The sequence below is a fragment of the Cervus elaphus genome, chromosome 9 (assembly GCF_910594005.1).
Source record: "Cervus elaphus chromosome 9, mCerEla1.1, whole genome shotgun sequence".
Lineage (NCBI taxonomy): Eukaryota > Metazoa > Chordata > Mammalia > Artiodactyla > Cervidae > Cervus > Cervus elaphus.
In genome coordinates this window covers 24,217,461-24,235,016 of record NC_057823.1, presented here as the reverse complement: position 1 = coordinate 24,235,016, position 17,556 = coordinate 24,217,461, and the positions used below count along the sequence as shown (strand labels likewise).

General features: G+C 37.0%; 1 protein-coding gene across 3 annotated transcripts in view; it reads left to right on the top strand.

Annotated features, from left to right (window-relative positions):
- RAD50 (RAD50 double strand break repair protein) overlaps window positions 1–17,556 on the top strand; it is a 248,484-nt gene that overhangs the window by 227,046 nt on the left and 3,882 nt on the right. For all 3 annotated transcript variants that reach the window (XM_043912144.1, XM_043912145.1, XM_043912143.1), the window contains 2 exons: window positions 16,362–16,447; window positions 16,996–17,138. In XM_043912144.1, the coding sequence (XP_043768079.1) occupies window positions 16,362–16,447; window positions 16,996–17,138 (229 nt within the window). The remainder of the gene's footprint in view (window positions 1–16,361; window positions 16,448–16,995; window positions 17,139–17,556) is intronic.

The following is a 17,556-nucleotide window of genomic DNA, read 5'->3' as shown; positions in this document are numbered from 1 at the left end:
ATCTCTTATGTTATAAGGCTTCCTCTGGAAAGAGCCTAGTGAACAGACCAGCCTCAGCATTGGGAATCAGACCACAAGGCTCAGGAGAACAGAAAGACCCCACTTTTCAATCTGAGGATTCTTTTAGTTCATGACATAGCAAGGGTAGCCCCAGAATCACTTAGCTGTAACTCTGGCATGTACAGGTTTTGGAGAGTACATAGTATTTTAAGATAAGTGAAAACTGGAACTGAGCCAATTATGTTAGTCATTTTTAAAAATAAATACTAGTAAGGTTTTTGTTGGATTACATTTGGCTTCTGTAATGAAGGAACACATCTTTTGTCCTCGTTCTCAGTGAGCGAATAAGCTAACATTACAGTGCTCCTTGGGTTCAGAAAGGCTCATGGATATGTATGTTTGTACCAGGTAGGAACTTTTGTTTATAATGTCTTCAGATATTGAAATCTCCCCTAGATTTTTAGTTCCAGTAGTTTAAGTTGTTGAGATTTCATGTTCTTATATAAGAGCAAATGCAGGACATTATTAAAGAGTCCTTGCCTGGTAGACTTTACATATACAACATTTGTCTTTTTTAAAAAAACTTTCATAATTCTTTTTAGTATATCCAGCTATAGGCATATATGCCTTTAGAAGCCTTATTACTTTTCAAGTTCTTTAACAGCTGATGCTGTGTATGTTGTAAATGTTCCGAACACTTGTTGAATGTTAAGGAATAGGAAACCCAGTCCTTACTGGCAAGTTTATTTAAAGAGAGAAAAGTCTGTACAGAATAGGATAACTTAACTTGGTTTTGATGAAAAAATTAAGCTGAGTCTTAAACAGCAAGAACTGTTTGTATAAAAGTTAATAAATTGTACCTTTTCGAGGCCTGAAAAAAATCCATAATTTGTTGTTAAAAGTGTTGTCTCTAGTCTCTAGAGACTATCTGAATCTGACTTGACATTTAGCAAATTATTTAAATACCCTGAGCTTCAGTTTTCTTATCTATAAAATGGAAAAAAAATTTTAAGTCCATTATAGCAGTCATTGTAGAGTCAGAATTAAAAGGGAAACTCACAGGCCACTTAGTTCAGCTCTCTTTGTTATGTTACAGTCTTTAATGTATATTGTTAAATTCTCTATTTCTTAAGGGCACCAAGGAACTTGACCAAGAAAGCGTAGGTTTCTGTTGTTTCTATCTAAACGTGCTTTAAGACTAAATTTCTCAGGCAGGGGCTGTGCAGAGGAGATACTAATAGTAATTAAATACTTAATATGTGGTGTTCAGTTGCTCAGTCGTGTCCGACTCTTTGCGACTGCAGCACGCCAGGCCTCCCTATCCATCACGAACTCCCGGAGCTTGCTCAAACTCATGTCCATGGAGTCGGTGATGCCATCCAACCATCTCATCCTCTGTCGTCCCCTTCTTCTCCTGTCTTCAATCTTTCCCAGCATCAGGGTCTTCTCCAGTGAGTCAGTTCTTCGCATCAGGTGGCCAAAGTATTGGAGTTTCACCTTCAACATCAGTTGTTCCAATGAATATTCAGGACTGATTTCCTTTAGGATGGACTGGTTAGATCTCCTTACAGTCCAAGGGACTCTCAAGAGTCTTCTCCAACACCATAGTTCAAAAGCATCAATTCTTCAGCACTGAGCTTTCTTTATAGGCCAACTCTCACATTGATACCTGACTACTGGAAAAATCATGGCTTTGACTCTACAGACCTTTATCGGCCAAGTAATGTGTCTGCTTTTTCATATGCTGTCTAGGTCTGTCATAGCTTTTCTTCCAAGGAACAAGCGTCTTTTAAAAAATTTCATGGCTGCAGTCACCATCTGCAGTGATTTTGGAGCCCAAGAAAATAGTCTGTCACTGTTTCCATTGTTTCCCCATCTATTTGCCATGAAGTGATGGGACCAGATGCCATGATCTTTGTTTTTTGAATGTTGAGTTTTAAGCCAGCTTTTTCACTCTACTCTTTCACCTTCAAGAGGCTGTTTAGTTCCTCTTCGCTTTCTGCCATATGGGTGGTGTCATCTGTGTTAGCCATAATTTAATTGAATTCGATCTCAACAAACTGTGGAAAATTCTTAAAGAGATGGGAGTACCAGAATACCTTACCTCCTGAGAAATCTGTATGCAGATCAAGAAGCAACAGTTAAAACCAGCCATGAAATAATGGACTGGTTCCAAATTGTGCAAGGAGTATGTCAAGTATTGTCACCCTGTTTATTTAACTTCTGTGTAGAGTACATCATGCAAAATGCCAGGCTGGATGAAGCACAAGCTGGAATCAGGATTGCTGGGAGACATATCAATAACCTCAGATATGCAGATGATACCACCCTTATGACAGAAAGCCATAACTTCATGGCAAGTAGATGGGGAAACAATGGAAACCATGACAGCCTTTATTTTCTTGGGTTCCAAAATCACTGCAGATGGTGACTGCAACCATGAACTTGAAAGACGCTTGCTCCTTGGAAGAAAAGCTATGACCAACCTAGCCAGCATATTATAAAGCAGAGACAATACTTTGCTGACAAAGGTCCATATAGTCAAAGCTATGGTTTTTCCAGTAGTCATGTATGGATGGGAGAGTTGGACCATAAAGAAAGCTGAGCGCCAAAGAATTGATGCTTTTGCACAGTGGTGTTAGAGGAGACTCTTGAGAGTCCTTTGAACTGCAAGGAGATCAAAACCAGTCAATCCTAAAGGAAATCAGTCCTGACTATTCATTGGAAGGACTGATGCTGAAGCTGAATGAAGCTCCAGTACTTTGGCCACCTGATGCAAAGAACTGTTGCTGGGAAAGATTGAAGGCAAGAGGAGAAGGGGATGACAGAGGATGAGATGGTTGGATGGCATCACCAACTTATTGGACTTGAGTTTGAGCAAGCTCTGGGAGTTGGTGATGGACAGGGAAGCCTGCCATGCTGCAGTCCATGGGGTCACAGTCAGTCACAACTGAGCGACTGAACTACTAGTATAGAGCTGTAAAGAGCAAGTATTCATCAGAGAGATCAAGTAGAGTGTCCAAAATTACCCAGCTAAATGGTAGAGATGAAATTAGATCTCAGAACTAAGGCCTTTCTATTCCCACTGTGCTGTGCAGCTACCACCGTTCTCCCCCTCTTTTTAATCTTTAAAAAGCTAATATTTATATTAAAAATTTCCTTTTACTTAACTCATACTTCCTGGTTAAGAGCCACAATAGTCAATTTATATATTTTATACCTGCTCAGCAAACTGTGTATATGTATGTGCAAAACATATCTTGTCATGTGCATTAGGATTTTGTTCAATTAAGATTTGAGTGCTTGTACGTTTGGTACTGTTTAGATATTGTATACTAAGTATGTAGAGATGTAGAAACAGAAAGTTCAGAAATAAATCTGTAAATGGTGAAGATTAGCCATGATGATGGGAATAACTGATGGGCTACTTTAGGCCTTTTCTAAGGCAGGATCTTTTTTGAGAATTTGACATTTAAGCTGGAATGTGATTCATACAAGATATGCAAAAAGCGAAGATACAGGCATTCCAGATGGAGAGAGAACTGATGCAGAGGCCCTAAGACCAATACAAACATGAGGTGTTCAAGGAATAGGAAGAAGGCAAGCGTGGCTGGGTACAGTGAGCAGGGGAATCAAGTCAGAGGGGAACAGTTCCCAGAGCATGCCATGCCTTGCAGCCTTGGTTAATAGTTCGATTTTATTTTAAGTGTGATGAGAAGTCACTGGAAGTGTTTGAAGCAGGGAGGTAGTATAACCTGACTCATAGTTGGAAGAAATCACACTTGTTGCTCTGTGGAGAATGGATTGTGGAGGCACCCAGGAGAGGGGTGGACTGGACTAGGATGGTAGCAGTGGAAATGGAGAGAAGTAGATGGGCTCGATTTTTGTTTTGGAAATAGAATTGACAGGCCTTGCTTCTGAACTGAATGTAGGGGAGGAAAGGTGAAAAAAAAGGAAGATTGATCCTACGTATTTTTTCATGAGCAATAGGATGTTGGGGAAGCAAATTCCCACTTCCTGAAATGGGCAGGATTGGGGAGGAGAAAGTCTTTTGGACACTTGAAGTTTGAGGTGCACTTTAAGTAGAGATGTCAGACAGGCAGTTGGATCTGTAATTTAGAGTCTAGAGTTCAAGGGAAAGCTATACATTTAGGAATTATCAGCATATATGTAGTATTTAAAGCCATGGAATGAGATTACATATGGAATAACTGTGGATAGAGATGGGAAGGGTCCCAAAACTCATGTTTACTAATGAAGTGAAGAAGTAGCTGATGAAGAAGGAAAAAAAATTAAAGGCATGGTGGCTTGAAAACCAAGGAAAGAAACTGTTTCAGGAATCTAATGTTCTTGAGAGGTCAAATGAGATAAGGACTAAGAAGTGACCCTTGATTTGATAAAATGGAGAATGTTCATGACTTTGGGGAACAAGCTCAGTGGCATGATTGGAACTGAAGCCTTAGAGTTGAATGAGGAGACAGTAGGTGGTAAGAAATGAAGACAGTGAGTACAGTAAACTCTTTATTTAAAAAAAAGAATTTCTGTTGTGAAGAGTAGCAGAAAAATGGGGGCTAACTAGAAGGGACTTAAGCGCCAAAGTAGGTATGTAGATTGGTTTTATCCTAAATCTTTTTTTTTTTTTTTTTTTAATCCTAAATCTTAAGTGTACATAATTCTGCTACAAAGTAGCTTTTCCTCTTAGTACACTGACTTGCAGACCTGGGGTTTCATAGGTGTTAACTGAATGGAAAGCTGTACCTAGGAACCCTCCAGCTAACCCTGCAAGACCCTGAGAGCACTGACAGCAGGAAGAAAAATTCCCTCAGTGAGGCACCTGTTCATTGAAAAAAAAATCCCTGTTCTGTTCTCTCTGGGCAGACTCTGAGGAGATAGAAATATACCCTGTTCTTCCTGTAAAGTTGTAACCGCTCAATAGGAGAGACCATGGTGGATGGTCCACAGTCTGTACTGACCAGGGCCATGAATAATGAAGGGAGGGCATTTCAGGAGAGAAAAGAGCCTCAATCACAGAGGCATCACACTGAGCAGAGTGAGGGCATATGTGGGAGCTTGTGGGGTTGGGGAGGTACAGGGGTGCTTCCCAGCAATTTAGGCTTGCCTAAGAAACAAAGTCAGGCTGTTTACTGAGTTCTGTTGTCTGGTAATTAGATGGATTCTTCTAAATGAGAAGAAGTGGTACAGATTTCCCCAAAATTGAGTGTGTGTGGGCTTATGCTTGCAGCTCTTCTTAAGGTTTATACTAGGAGCCTTAAATTTGCCTTCTCACCTAGAAGAAGAAAGGTCCAAAATTTCCCTCATTGTTTCACCTCTTAGAAGAAGCATGCAGTCGTCGTAATTGTTGCATTCATCTATCTATTTAAGATAACACAGGAAATTAACAGTGCATTTTCAAGAAAAGCTGATTGCAATCTGTTATTAGTAATCATTTAAAACCATCACTGATTGTCAGCATTACCAATGGTCAGAGACTCACTCGACAAGGGGAAAACATCCATTATTTAGAATTTACTATCCCTTATCCACTCCCTTAAAAGAAGCCATTGATTAAAATTAAGTGATTTTGGAATATATCATTCAAAGTACACTGTTCTGCCCTATCCCCAAAATGTTAACACTATTTTCCCCCAAATGTGGGATGTTGAATATTAAGTCATACTTCTTCTGAGACTCAGTGGAAACATGTAAGTTTTATATCCAAGGCAGCCAGCTGTCTTTGAGTCTCTTCAGAACCCAGCTTCTTACTCTCAATGAGGGCTTGATGCAGAACTCACCTCATGGCCATCATTCTCATTCTTATCTTAGATACAACGCAGTTTCACATCAGCTCCCGTAGCATCAAACAAGTAGATTATAAAACCCAGTGATAGCTAGTGGCATTTCACAATGACTTGCAGGGTTTTTTAACCAAATACTTATCAACCACTATAGCAATAGTGGTTGACCCATTACCTAAATTTTAAAAGCTGATATTTGGGAGTCTGGTCAAAGGAAATTAGAGCAGTTCAATAATTTCAAGGGTTTTAGGAAATTAGTTTAATAGTCTTAAAGTGTTTATCCAGAAAAAGAGGACATTTTTCTTTTACATGTGCAACTTAAGATTGGCAAGTTAGGGATTTTAAATTGTGCTAAGTAATAAAAATCACTACTAGTTTGGAACACAATACTCAGTAGAATGTGATACTCATCATATCATTTCCCTTATACTAGAGGACTTCCGCTGACCTATATGTAGGAAGACAGGAAGTTCTCATGGTGGTAACTACAGTAGGGAAGAGTATTCAATATAATAATGAACAACAAAATTGATCTTAGCCAGTTTTCTGGCAACCTGTATATCTCAGGAAGTGAAGCAAAGCAAAGTGAAAGTTGCTCAATCGTGTCCGACTCTTTGCAACTCTATGAACTATAGCCCACCAGGCTCTTCTGTCCATGGAATTCTCCAGGCAAAAATGCCGGAGTGGGGAACTAATGAGTGAAGAAGCATATGAGAAATACATAAAATCTATTGAGGAGTGAAAATGGAACCCCTAAATAAACTAGTTTGAAATAACTTAATCTAGCATAGTTGTCTTAAAATTAGGGGTGGATATGTATTTAAATGGAGGGCATCACCAACTCGATGGACATGGGTTTGAGTAAACTCCACGAGTTGATGATGGACAGGGAGGCCTGGCGTGCTGCGATTCATGGGGTTGCAAAGAGTCCTGACACCACTGAGCAACTGAACTGAACTGAACTGATGTATTTAAACAGCAACTTCTAGGAAAAGAAACTACTTGTAACAATGTTTCCTGAAGAAAATACCCCTTAACTTCCTAATGACTTCAGAAGAACACTGTGCATCTTTTTGACAGCACCCTATGATTTTAAGTCTAGGCTCCAGTTACAATATTCAGAATTCCTGAAATTATCTGGTAAAACTAGTTATAAAAATTATGTAATTCAAGGATAACATGGTTATCTTAAGCCTTATATAATTTTGTAACTTGCTTACAGCCATCCCTGGATTTGGGTCAAAATGATCTTCACATTAGAAATAACTGGCAGGAGAGGAAAGTTTGTTTGTTGTATAGCATCCAGAAAAGAATAATTACTATCTTAATTTTGCAATATACTGTGTTTGCTGGTGCTACTTTTATACAGTGAAGCAACAGCCTTGCAGGAGAATAAGAAACAGTTTAATAATAAAATATTTCAACTTCTTAATTAAAAAAAAAATACTGGAGTGGGTTGCCACTCCACCTCTGTTTGGAAGTACCACCTCTGTTTAGTACAATTTTATGTGCGAGGATGAGAATAGTATTGTTGGAAAAAGTCTTTCTAAGTATAATCTTTTCCACTGCTTTTATTAGGAAGGTTTGTATTTGGCCCCTTTAATATTTACTGAAATAGCTTGAGTTATGGGGAAATCCAGTTCAAAATTTGCCATTGTACATGCATTTCTGACTTTGAGTAGCAAAATGGTAACTAACCTTCCTCAGCAGTTGGAGCCCTGGAGATGGCTTAAATATGAAAGGTGTAACATTTGAAAAGGTGTTTGGCAGGTGAGGTTTTAGTCTACTTATTTTCTGACCACTCCATTTCAGGCATTCAGTTCTCTGCTAATGACCAAGTCCTGTCTTGATTTTAAAAGTGGCTAGAGAGCAGTAGCAAAAACTCTGAACTACTGTGCTGGGGATGCCTAACATGCTTCATTTGTGACATCAAGCTAAAACCCATGTGTACTTAGAAAATAGATAACTCCAAGGCTTGCAGAAGCTTTTTATTAAAGGCCCAGGAGTGGAGACAGTTTGACAGCTTAGAACAAAAAGGAAAGCCATCTAGAAGTTGCTGGGGCAGAAGCCATAGTGCGAAGAGGTGCTGATGGACAGGACAGTCAGCTTGGCATTCAAAGAGCTGTGTGTGTGAAGAGGGAAGAGGGACATGTACGAAAACAGCTCTACACACTGCGTTAGTTCATACTCCTTTCTCTCTCTGTCTCTCTCAATAGACTATTTTTTGAGCAGTTTTAGGTTCACAGTAAAATCGAGCAGAAAGTACAGAGATTTCCCATATACCTCTTTCTCCACCCTTCCCTGACCATAGCCTATCCCACAGTCATCCCTTACCAGATTGGTACATTTGATGAACATCATACTCACCAAAATCTGTAATTCACATTTGGCTTCACTCATGGTGTTCTACATTCTGTGCAATTAGACAAATGTTTAATGACATGTAACTACCCATGTAGCCTGCCATGCTGCAGTCCATGGGATCACAAAGAGCTGGATGCGACTGAAGAACAACTGCCCGTATAGTATCATATGGAATAGTTTCACCTGTATATGTCTTTTTGTCTTTTGGCCTCATTGTGCCCCCTTTCAAACAGCTAAGCCTTTGTCATCTCTGAGGATCACATTCTAACACTTTCATGGATCACTAGAATTTAAATACCACTAAAACCATCCTTTGTCCTCATAAAATGCAATAGATTGTTACTGAGATTTTCAAGAAAATCTTTCAAATTACCAAGAATATTTCAATATAAGATTGATTTATAAATCACTGTTTTCTTAGATCTTAGAACTTTTCATTTTATTTTGGGAAATCCTTTTTTACAAAACATACACTTAACATGCATCAGTATTATAGGCACAGGTGGGGCTGATGCAGCTAGCCCGATGACCACCTACCCACAATAGTTTCCAGCCCATGAAATATATCTTTGCCTAAGCAGAATGATAGTTTACTAGATGTCATGGACCTTCAAGGTCATTCTTAAGTGTTAATTGCCTGTAACATACAAGTGCTATAATTTTTTCTTCCTTTGTACATCATAATATTTTGTACCACTTAACCCATTCAGTCTTGTATTACAGATATTTTTATTTCCTCTACACCATTATTCTGCAAATTACAGAACATGGTTCAGATTGGGACTTGAAATTTCCTTGACAGGCTTTGACATTTAGTCAACACTTCAGTAGAATTACACTGATGAGACATTTTCATTTTCTTCACAGTGCTTTTGCATGTATGTACACATAAATATATCTTTTGCTTAGTGTGAATAGTATCACACTGTAGATTTTTTTTTCACTTTACCATGTGATGAAATTCATGTTTGTATATGTAAATACCTCATTATTTTTAATGTCTGCATAATATTCTATAAGATGGATGTTGCCTACTTTATTTGACCACTGATAGACATATTAGGAAAACTTTAAATGTTTGCTACTGCAGATAATGCTACAATGTATGTCTTCGTACACTTGTGCAGATATATCAGAAAGATGGCTACTTAGAGCTACTGGGTCAGAGGGTATGTACATTTTTAACTTGTTAGTGCCACATTGCCTTCCAAAAGCACAAAGTTTGTTTCTACCAGTAGTGCATGAAAGTACCTACTTAAATGTATGGCATTTCTTTATGTCTGCTTTACATATTATCAACTTTTAAAATTTTTGAGTCTTATACATAAAATATTCTCACTTTACATTTCCCTATTTAATAGTGAGGTTAAATGTCTTTTCATATGTTGGCTGTTTGTATTTCTTCTCCAGGAATTGTCCAGTCATATCTCCTTGCCAAGTTTTCTATTAGGTTGTCTTTTTCTAAGTGATTTGTATTACTATTTTAAAATAGATTCTGGATATTCATCCTTTTTACATACACCACAAGTTTTTCCTAGTTTGTCATTTGTCCATTAGCTTTCTTGATGGTATTATTTGTAGCTTAGTTTTTAGGTCAATAAATCTTTGGTCTTTTAATGTATGGCTTCTTAATTACAAGGACCTTCCTAATCCTAAGATTACAAAAATGTTTTAATAGTCTTATTTATTTTTAATCTTTTATTTGGACTTTGTTTGAAATTTGATAAAAGATAGTGATATAATTTTAGTTTTTTCCTCTTCTAAGCACTATTAAAACCTTTCCCATTGACCTGAAATGTCAGTTATAAAGTTCTGTATATAGTTGGTTTAATTTTTATTCTTGTCCTCTACTATGATTTTATTCATTGGCATTATCTCTCATATATGAACTTTAGAGTCATCTTGTGGGTTTTATTTAAAAAATTATTTAATCTTTTTGGGAGTTTTGTTTGGATTCCATTTAATTCAAGATTACTTCAGAGAAAATGTTTGCAATATTGAATCTCCCTGTAATGTATTTATTTAGGATGGTTTTGTTTTTGTTTGTTTTGTTCTATTGTAAAGTATTACAGCTTTTTCATTTAGATTCTGTACCTTTTTTCTCCTGGTATTTCTTAGTCTTTATTGCCATCATGAATAGGATCCATTTTTCTATTATATTTCATATTGAATTTTGCTACAGTAATGTATGTTTATTTCTGACTACCTTATCAGTCTTAGTTTGTCAGTTGATTTCTTAGGTTTTCTGAGTGTATAGATACATCATCTGCAGAAACAATAACAAGTTGTTATTTTTGTTCCCCTCGTTTAGTCTTCATTTCTCTTTACTGTCTTGCTCAGTTGTTAGGGATCTCCAGGACATTATTTTAGAGTAGCAGTACTGAGAGTTCTCTTTCTCTTGTTCTTAGCTTTAAGAGGAACACTTTTGTACATTTTAACAGTAAGTTTGATGCTTGCTGTGGCTATCTGATAGTCATCTTGTCTAATTAAGAAAATTTTCTATTTCTCTGTATTTAGTTTTTATCAAAACTCAGTATTATACTTTTTGACATCTATTTCGATAATATTTTCTTGCAATCTTTTAATGAAGTTAATTATCTTAATTATCTGTTGTACCATTCTTGGGTTCCTGAGATAAACACTATTTGGTTGTAATACACTGTTTTTAATATGCTCAGCCCTAAATTTGGTATTATTTAGAATATTTGTATCTATATTTGTAAGCAAAACAAGCCTATCCTTTTTTTTTTCTTACTTATGTTTCTCCTTGCTATGTAGTATTTATATACTTCGGAACTAGGGGTACCTTGAAGATATGAAAACTCATTTATAAAACTATCTGAGTCTGATGGCTTTTAAAGATGGCATTTTGACTGCCCGTTCAAAGAATTTTGATTATATTCAAGGGCTATTAATATCCCATTTTTCTCTGATCTTGAGCACATTACCAATTTGATTAAATCTCAGTTTTCTCCCCAGCTTCTGTTTTATTTTATTGAGAAATAGTTAACATACATCACTGTATATGTTTAAGGTGTATGGCACGATGGCTTGATATACACATATTATGAAGATTATTAAAGTAGGTTTAGTTAACATCCATCATCTCATGTAGATATAAAGGAAAAAAGTTCTTGTGATGAGAACTCTTAGGATCTACTCTCCTAGCATTCTTATGTCATACAGCAGTGTTAACATATTGTATATTATGTACCTAGTACATATTTATAAGTGGAAATTAAATTCCACATGTAAGTGAGATCTTATAGTATTTGTCTTTTTCTGACTGACTTCTTTTAACATGCCTTCAAGGTCCATCCAACATTGTTCCAGATGGTAAGACTTCTTAGTTTTTTTATGGCTGAATAATGTTCCATTATATGTGTAAATGTGTGTGTATAGATATGATATATTGAGAGAGATATATATATCTCTCACATCTTCTTTATCCATTCATTCCATGATGGACACTTAGGTTGTTTCTGTGTCTTAGCTATTGCGAACAATGCTGCTGTGAATGGGGGAGGGGGGGTGCAGATAACTTTTCAAGTTAGTGTTTTCCTTTCCTTTGGATACATTCCCCAAAGTGGAATCACTAGATGGTATGTTACTTCTAGTTTTAATTTGTTTAGGACTCTATACTGTTTCCCACAGTGGCTGTACCAATTTACAGAGTATTCTACCAACAGTGCACAAGGGTTTTCTTTTCTCCACATCCATGCCATCATTTGTTATGTTTTGTTGGATGTTCTAAGAGATGTGAGGTGCTCTTTCATTGTGGTTTTAATCTGTATTTCCCTAATGACCGTTAGCATCTTTTTCATGGACCTTTTGGCCATTCATGTATGCTCTTTGGAAAAATGTCTATTAAGGTCCTATGTCCATTTTTAAATTGAGTTTGTTTTTTTTTCCAGGTTGTATGAGTTCTTTATATATTTTGGATATTAACTCCTTATCAAATACATGGCTTTCAGATATGTTTTCCCATCCCATAGGTTGTCTTTTCACTTTGTTTGTTTCTTTAGCTGTGCAGAAACTTTTTAATGTATTCCCCCACTTGTTTTGTTTTTGTTGTTGTTTGTGCTTTAGGTGTGATTTCCAAAAATCATTACCAAGACCCATGTCAAGGAACTTTCTTCTGGCAGTTTCATACTTTCAGGTTTTACATTTAAGCCTTTGATTCATTTAGCTTTCATTTTATGAGTGATTAAAATAGGGATCCAGTTTCATTCTTTTACATGTGAATATCCCATTTTCGCAACACCATACGGAAGAGACTGTCTTTTCTCCATTGAGTGTTTTTGGTTCCCTTGTCAAACATTAGTTTACTGTATGTGTCTGGATTAATTTCTGGGCTGTCATTTATGTCACTGCCATACTAGGTGTTTTTTTAAGTCTCTTTTTATATTGAAGTATCAATATAGTTGATTTACAATGTCATGTTAGTTTCAAATGTACAGCACAGTGATTCAGTTATATATACATATGTTATAGATTCTTTTTCCTTATAGCTTATTACAAAAGATTGAGTATAATTCCCTGTGCCAATACAGTAGGTCCTTACTGATTATCTATTTTATGTAGAGTAGTATGTATATGTTAATCTCAACCTCTTAATTTATCCCTCTCCTCCCTTCTTCCCCTTTGGTAACTATAAGTGTTTTCTGTGTCTGTGGGTCTATTTCTGTTTTTTACATAAGTTTATTTTAATCTTTTTTTTTTTTTTTCAGATTCCACATATAAACAATATCATATGATCTTTGTCTTTCTTTCTCTGGCTTATTTCACCTTAGCATGAAAATCTCTAGGTCCTCCATGTTGCTGCAAATGGCATTATTTCATTCTTTTAATGACTGAATAATATTCCATTATATATATGTACCACATCTTCTTTATCTGTTGATGGACATTCAGGTTGTTTCCGTGTCTTGGCTATTATAAACAGTGCTGCAGTGAACATTAGGGTGCATATATCTTTTCAGCTTATGTTTTTCTCTGGATATATGCCCAGGAATGGGATTGCTGGATCATCTGGTAGTTCTGTTTTTAGTTCTTAAAGGAAATTCCATACTGTTCTCCATAGTGGTCATACCAGTTTACATTCCCACCAACAGTATAGGAGAGTTTGCTTTTCTCTGCACTCTCTCCTGCATTTATTGTTGGTAGACTTTTTGATGATGGCCCTTCTGACTGGTTTGAGGTGATACCTCATTGTAGTTTTGATTTGCATTTCTTTTGAGATGTTGAGGATCTTTTCATGTGTGTTTTGGTCATCTGTATATCTTCTTTTGAGAAATGTCTGTTAAGATCTTCTGCCCATTTTTTGATGGGTTGTCTTTTTTTAGTTTTTTTTTTGAGCTGTGTAAGTTGTTGGTATATTTTTGGAGATTAATTCCTTGTTGGTTGCTTCTTTTGCAAATATTTTATCCCATTCTGTGGGTTGTCTTTTCATTTTATCATTTCCTTTGCTCTGCAAAAGCTTTTAAGTTTAATTAGGTCCCTTTTTGTTTTTAATTTTCATTACTCTAGGAGATGGATCCAAAAGGATACTGCTGCAATTTATTTTCAAATGTGTTTTGCCTGTGTTTTTCCTCTAGGAATTATACAATGTACAGTCTTATCTTTAGGTCTTTAACCCATTTCAAGTTTACTTTTGTGTGTGGTGTTAGAGAATGTTCTGATTTCATTCTTTTACATGTAGCTGTCCATCTTTCCCAGCACCACTTATTGAAGAGACTCTTTTCTCCATTGTATATTCTTGCCTCCTTTGTCATAGATTAATTGTCTATGGGAGTACAATACTGCTTTAATTACTGTAGTTTTAGTATAACTTGGAATCAGGAAATACAATACCATTGCTTTGTTGTTCTTTCTCAGGTTTGTTTGGCTATTTGGGGTCTTTTGTAGTTCGATGTAAGTTTCAGGAGTGTTTTTTCTGTTTCTATAAAAAATGCCATTGGAATTTTGATAAGAATTGCATTGTATTACATACATAGCTTTGAGTAGTATTGACATTTTAACATAATTCTTCCGATCATGAACATAGGGATATCTTTCCATTTCTTTTTTTCATTTTGGCCGTGTTGCCTAGCTTGTGGAATCCCTGACCAGGGATTGAACCCATGTAGTTACTGTAATCATTGCATAGTGGGGCTATAAACTCCATATTAGCAGAGAGAAGATACAAAGTGGGATTCCCCTGTGGCTCAGTGGTAAAAGAATCCACCACCTGTCAATGCAGGAGACGCTGGTTTGATCCCTGAGTTGGGAAGAGCCCCTGGAGTAGGAAATGGCAACCCACTCCAGTATCCATGCCTGGTGAATCCCACAGACAAAGGAGCCTTGCAGACTACAGTCCATGGAGCCACAGAGTCAGACATAAGTGCGTGACTGAGCGTGCATGCAAGATACAAAGTGAGTGGTCCAACTACTGTTGACATCAGCTGTCTGCCACACTCATTGGTGAGTGTAGACTGCCCTAAGGACTAGTCTCTCAGCAGACCTACGCATGGGTGAGGATGCCCCACCTCTGGTGTCCCAGGGTGCCATGGTGTAAACTCTTAAGTATGTATTAGGAAATGTGTGCCCCACCTGGAGCTTGTCCTCCACGTTGAGAGTGCTTATTTGTGTTAATTATGGACGATTTTTAACTTGAGTGGAAAGATGACATTTTTTAAAAGTCATTTGAAGACTCAAGATCATAATGTATAAAGCTAAGGATCACATGATTCATCTCAAGAACATTCTCTGAGGTTTTTTTGGTTTTAGACAAATACTTAGAAGTTGTGTCTCTGTCCTTTTGAAAGAAGTATAAAATCTGAGATAAATGTATAAAAGTAGAAAATAGAGACTTGTTGCATTCTCATCAACAGGCAGAATATGGTTTTTTTCCAGGCTTTATACTTAAAAATCCTTCATCTGATATTTAAAATGTATTTATGTTGAGTCATTTCTTTCTCTTTTGCTGGTAAACCAGAAGATCATGAAATGATTCTGCAGAGGCAGTAGCATTACGTTCAGTTTCTTTTTTTGTATATATCAGATAAGAGACTTGCAAATGGAAGTACGTCCGCCTCACATCCTTTGTATGGTGATGGCAGTGATGTTTGCCTTTTTTGTGACTGTTGCAACATTTATTAATTCATAAACCCACTTCCAGAGAACCTAAGGGCTTTTTGGTGAAAGGTGACTGTAGTGAAAACGGTGTTAGATTTTGACAGGCTACTTTTGTTTTTACAGACATTTCTTTTCTTTTTCGTATTTCAAAACTACTAGTATTTCAAGAGTGTTGTGGAGGGTAGAGGGCTGCCATGATCAAAGAAAGTTAATGCACATGTTTGGAGTTAGGATTTCTGAATCATTAACTAGTAAGGGAAAATAAAATTTTGAAGTTCAGGTCAGCTTAAGCCTCTGTATCCTCCTCTCTGAACCAGCACTTCTGGTTGGTAAAAAGCTCACAGATCTGAGACAAAAGCAGCTTCAGAGGTTGACTTCGGTAAACTGTAATAAAATAGAAGAGAAAAAAGGCAGCAGTTCCAGAGATTCACCTATTTTCCCGTGGATTAAGGGACCCTGTACACCTTCTACCCCTCTTTAACTCACTGTCATCCATTCAGCAGAGCTTCTTGTATAACCAGTTGGTATCAGTGGAAACAGCGCTTCTGTTAAACCTAAGGAAAAGTCTCATAAAAAACTGTTTTCAGAAGTTTTCACAGTATTTAAGCATTTAAGGGAATGTTTGTCTTATTATGGAGCTTCCCTGGTGACTCAGATGGTTAAGAATTAGCCTGCAATGCAGGAGACCAGGGTGTGATCTAGAGAGTGAAAGTGGAGAAGGATAAGGACCCTGGAGTGCTGGAATTATATATGCCTGACAGTTCGCAGTACTAGCCAATAGCAAGCTTTTGGTTCTGTTTATTTTTTCTAGCTTTTACTATATCCTACTTTTATTATTAATATGGGGGAAGTTATCTCATTGTTATGATGTTACTTACTATATATATTATTAAACATTTTGTATATTTTTAATATATACTGTTAAATATATTGGTCTTCCCTGGTGGCTCAGATGATAAAGAATCTGCCTGCAATGCAGAAGACCCAGGTTCGATCCCTGGGCTGGGAAGATCCCCTGGAGGAGGAAATAGGCAACCCACTCCAGTTAAATATTATGTTATCTTTACCAGTGGATTCTTTTTCCAGAGCAATAATGAAATTTCATAGTATGAAAATGGAAGAAATCAACAAAATTATTCGTGACCTTTGGCGAAGTACCTATCGTGGACAAGGTAATTAACATGGTGTAACATGAATGCTCTTTCTAAAGCCCTGTGTCAAGCTCTCGCTTCATATGACCTCTCATCATGCCAGTATCGCCTTTAGACCCCTTTTTGAACATCTCTTTTAGATTTTCTAAGAATTCTTATCTTGATAATATCTTGTAGCAAGAAAAAAATGCAAAGCTTTCTATTCCAAAGCCTGACAGGACTTACAAATTTGGCTATGGTACACATTATATTTAGCTGATGACATAATAGGTTCTGTTGAAGTGCAGATAGGGATAAGCTGAAATGAGATAAGAAGAAGAAGAAAACCATTAGGAGGAAATTCTTAATAGGGGAACTAAGAAAAGGGCACAGCTGAGACCACAGGTTGGTTGGGTATCTGGTTGCTTCTGACCAGGAATCCTCATAACCAGGAAAAGTTTCCAAACCACCCAGTGTTTTCCCTGGGAATGGCAGCCTTGCATGTTGCTTATAATGTTCTTTGATAAGGTTTGCAAATGACAAAAGGTTGCAGAGTATAGGTTCCTAAAATCTTCTTCTTTCTGTATCAGATATTGAGTACATAGAAATTCGATCAGATGCCGATGAAAATGTATCAGCTTCTGATAAAAGGAGGAATTATAACTACCGAGTGGTGATGCTAAAGGGAGACACAGCCTTGGATATGAGAGGGCGTTGCAGCGCCGGACAAAAGGCAGGTATCTTCACGAACATAAAACCATTTGTACACAGAAAATTGACAAAGAGAAATGATTGTCGGTGCAGAGGAAGCGCCCAAGGTGCCCTTGAATGGTGGGAAGCTCCTTATGGCATCATCGCTGCCACATGAAGTGAACCAGGCTCAGTTACTCTCCTTATACTCTGAATTCTAACCAGTATTTCCTGCAACATTGTGTAAAGCAGGCTTTTAGAAGAAGGACCTGAAACAGTCTCACAGGATAGCCTAAATGTAGAGCAAAAAGCTGAAGGCCATTCGTTGTTTCATGGCATTCCTTATGAGAATAAGGTTATTTGATCATCATTTATAGACCCACACTAATTTATGTGCCACCAAGAAAGACAAAATTCAATAGTAATTCTAAGATGCATCTTGATTTCAGAGAAGTCAAAGG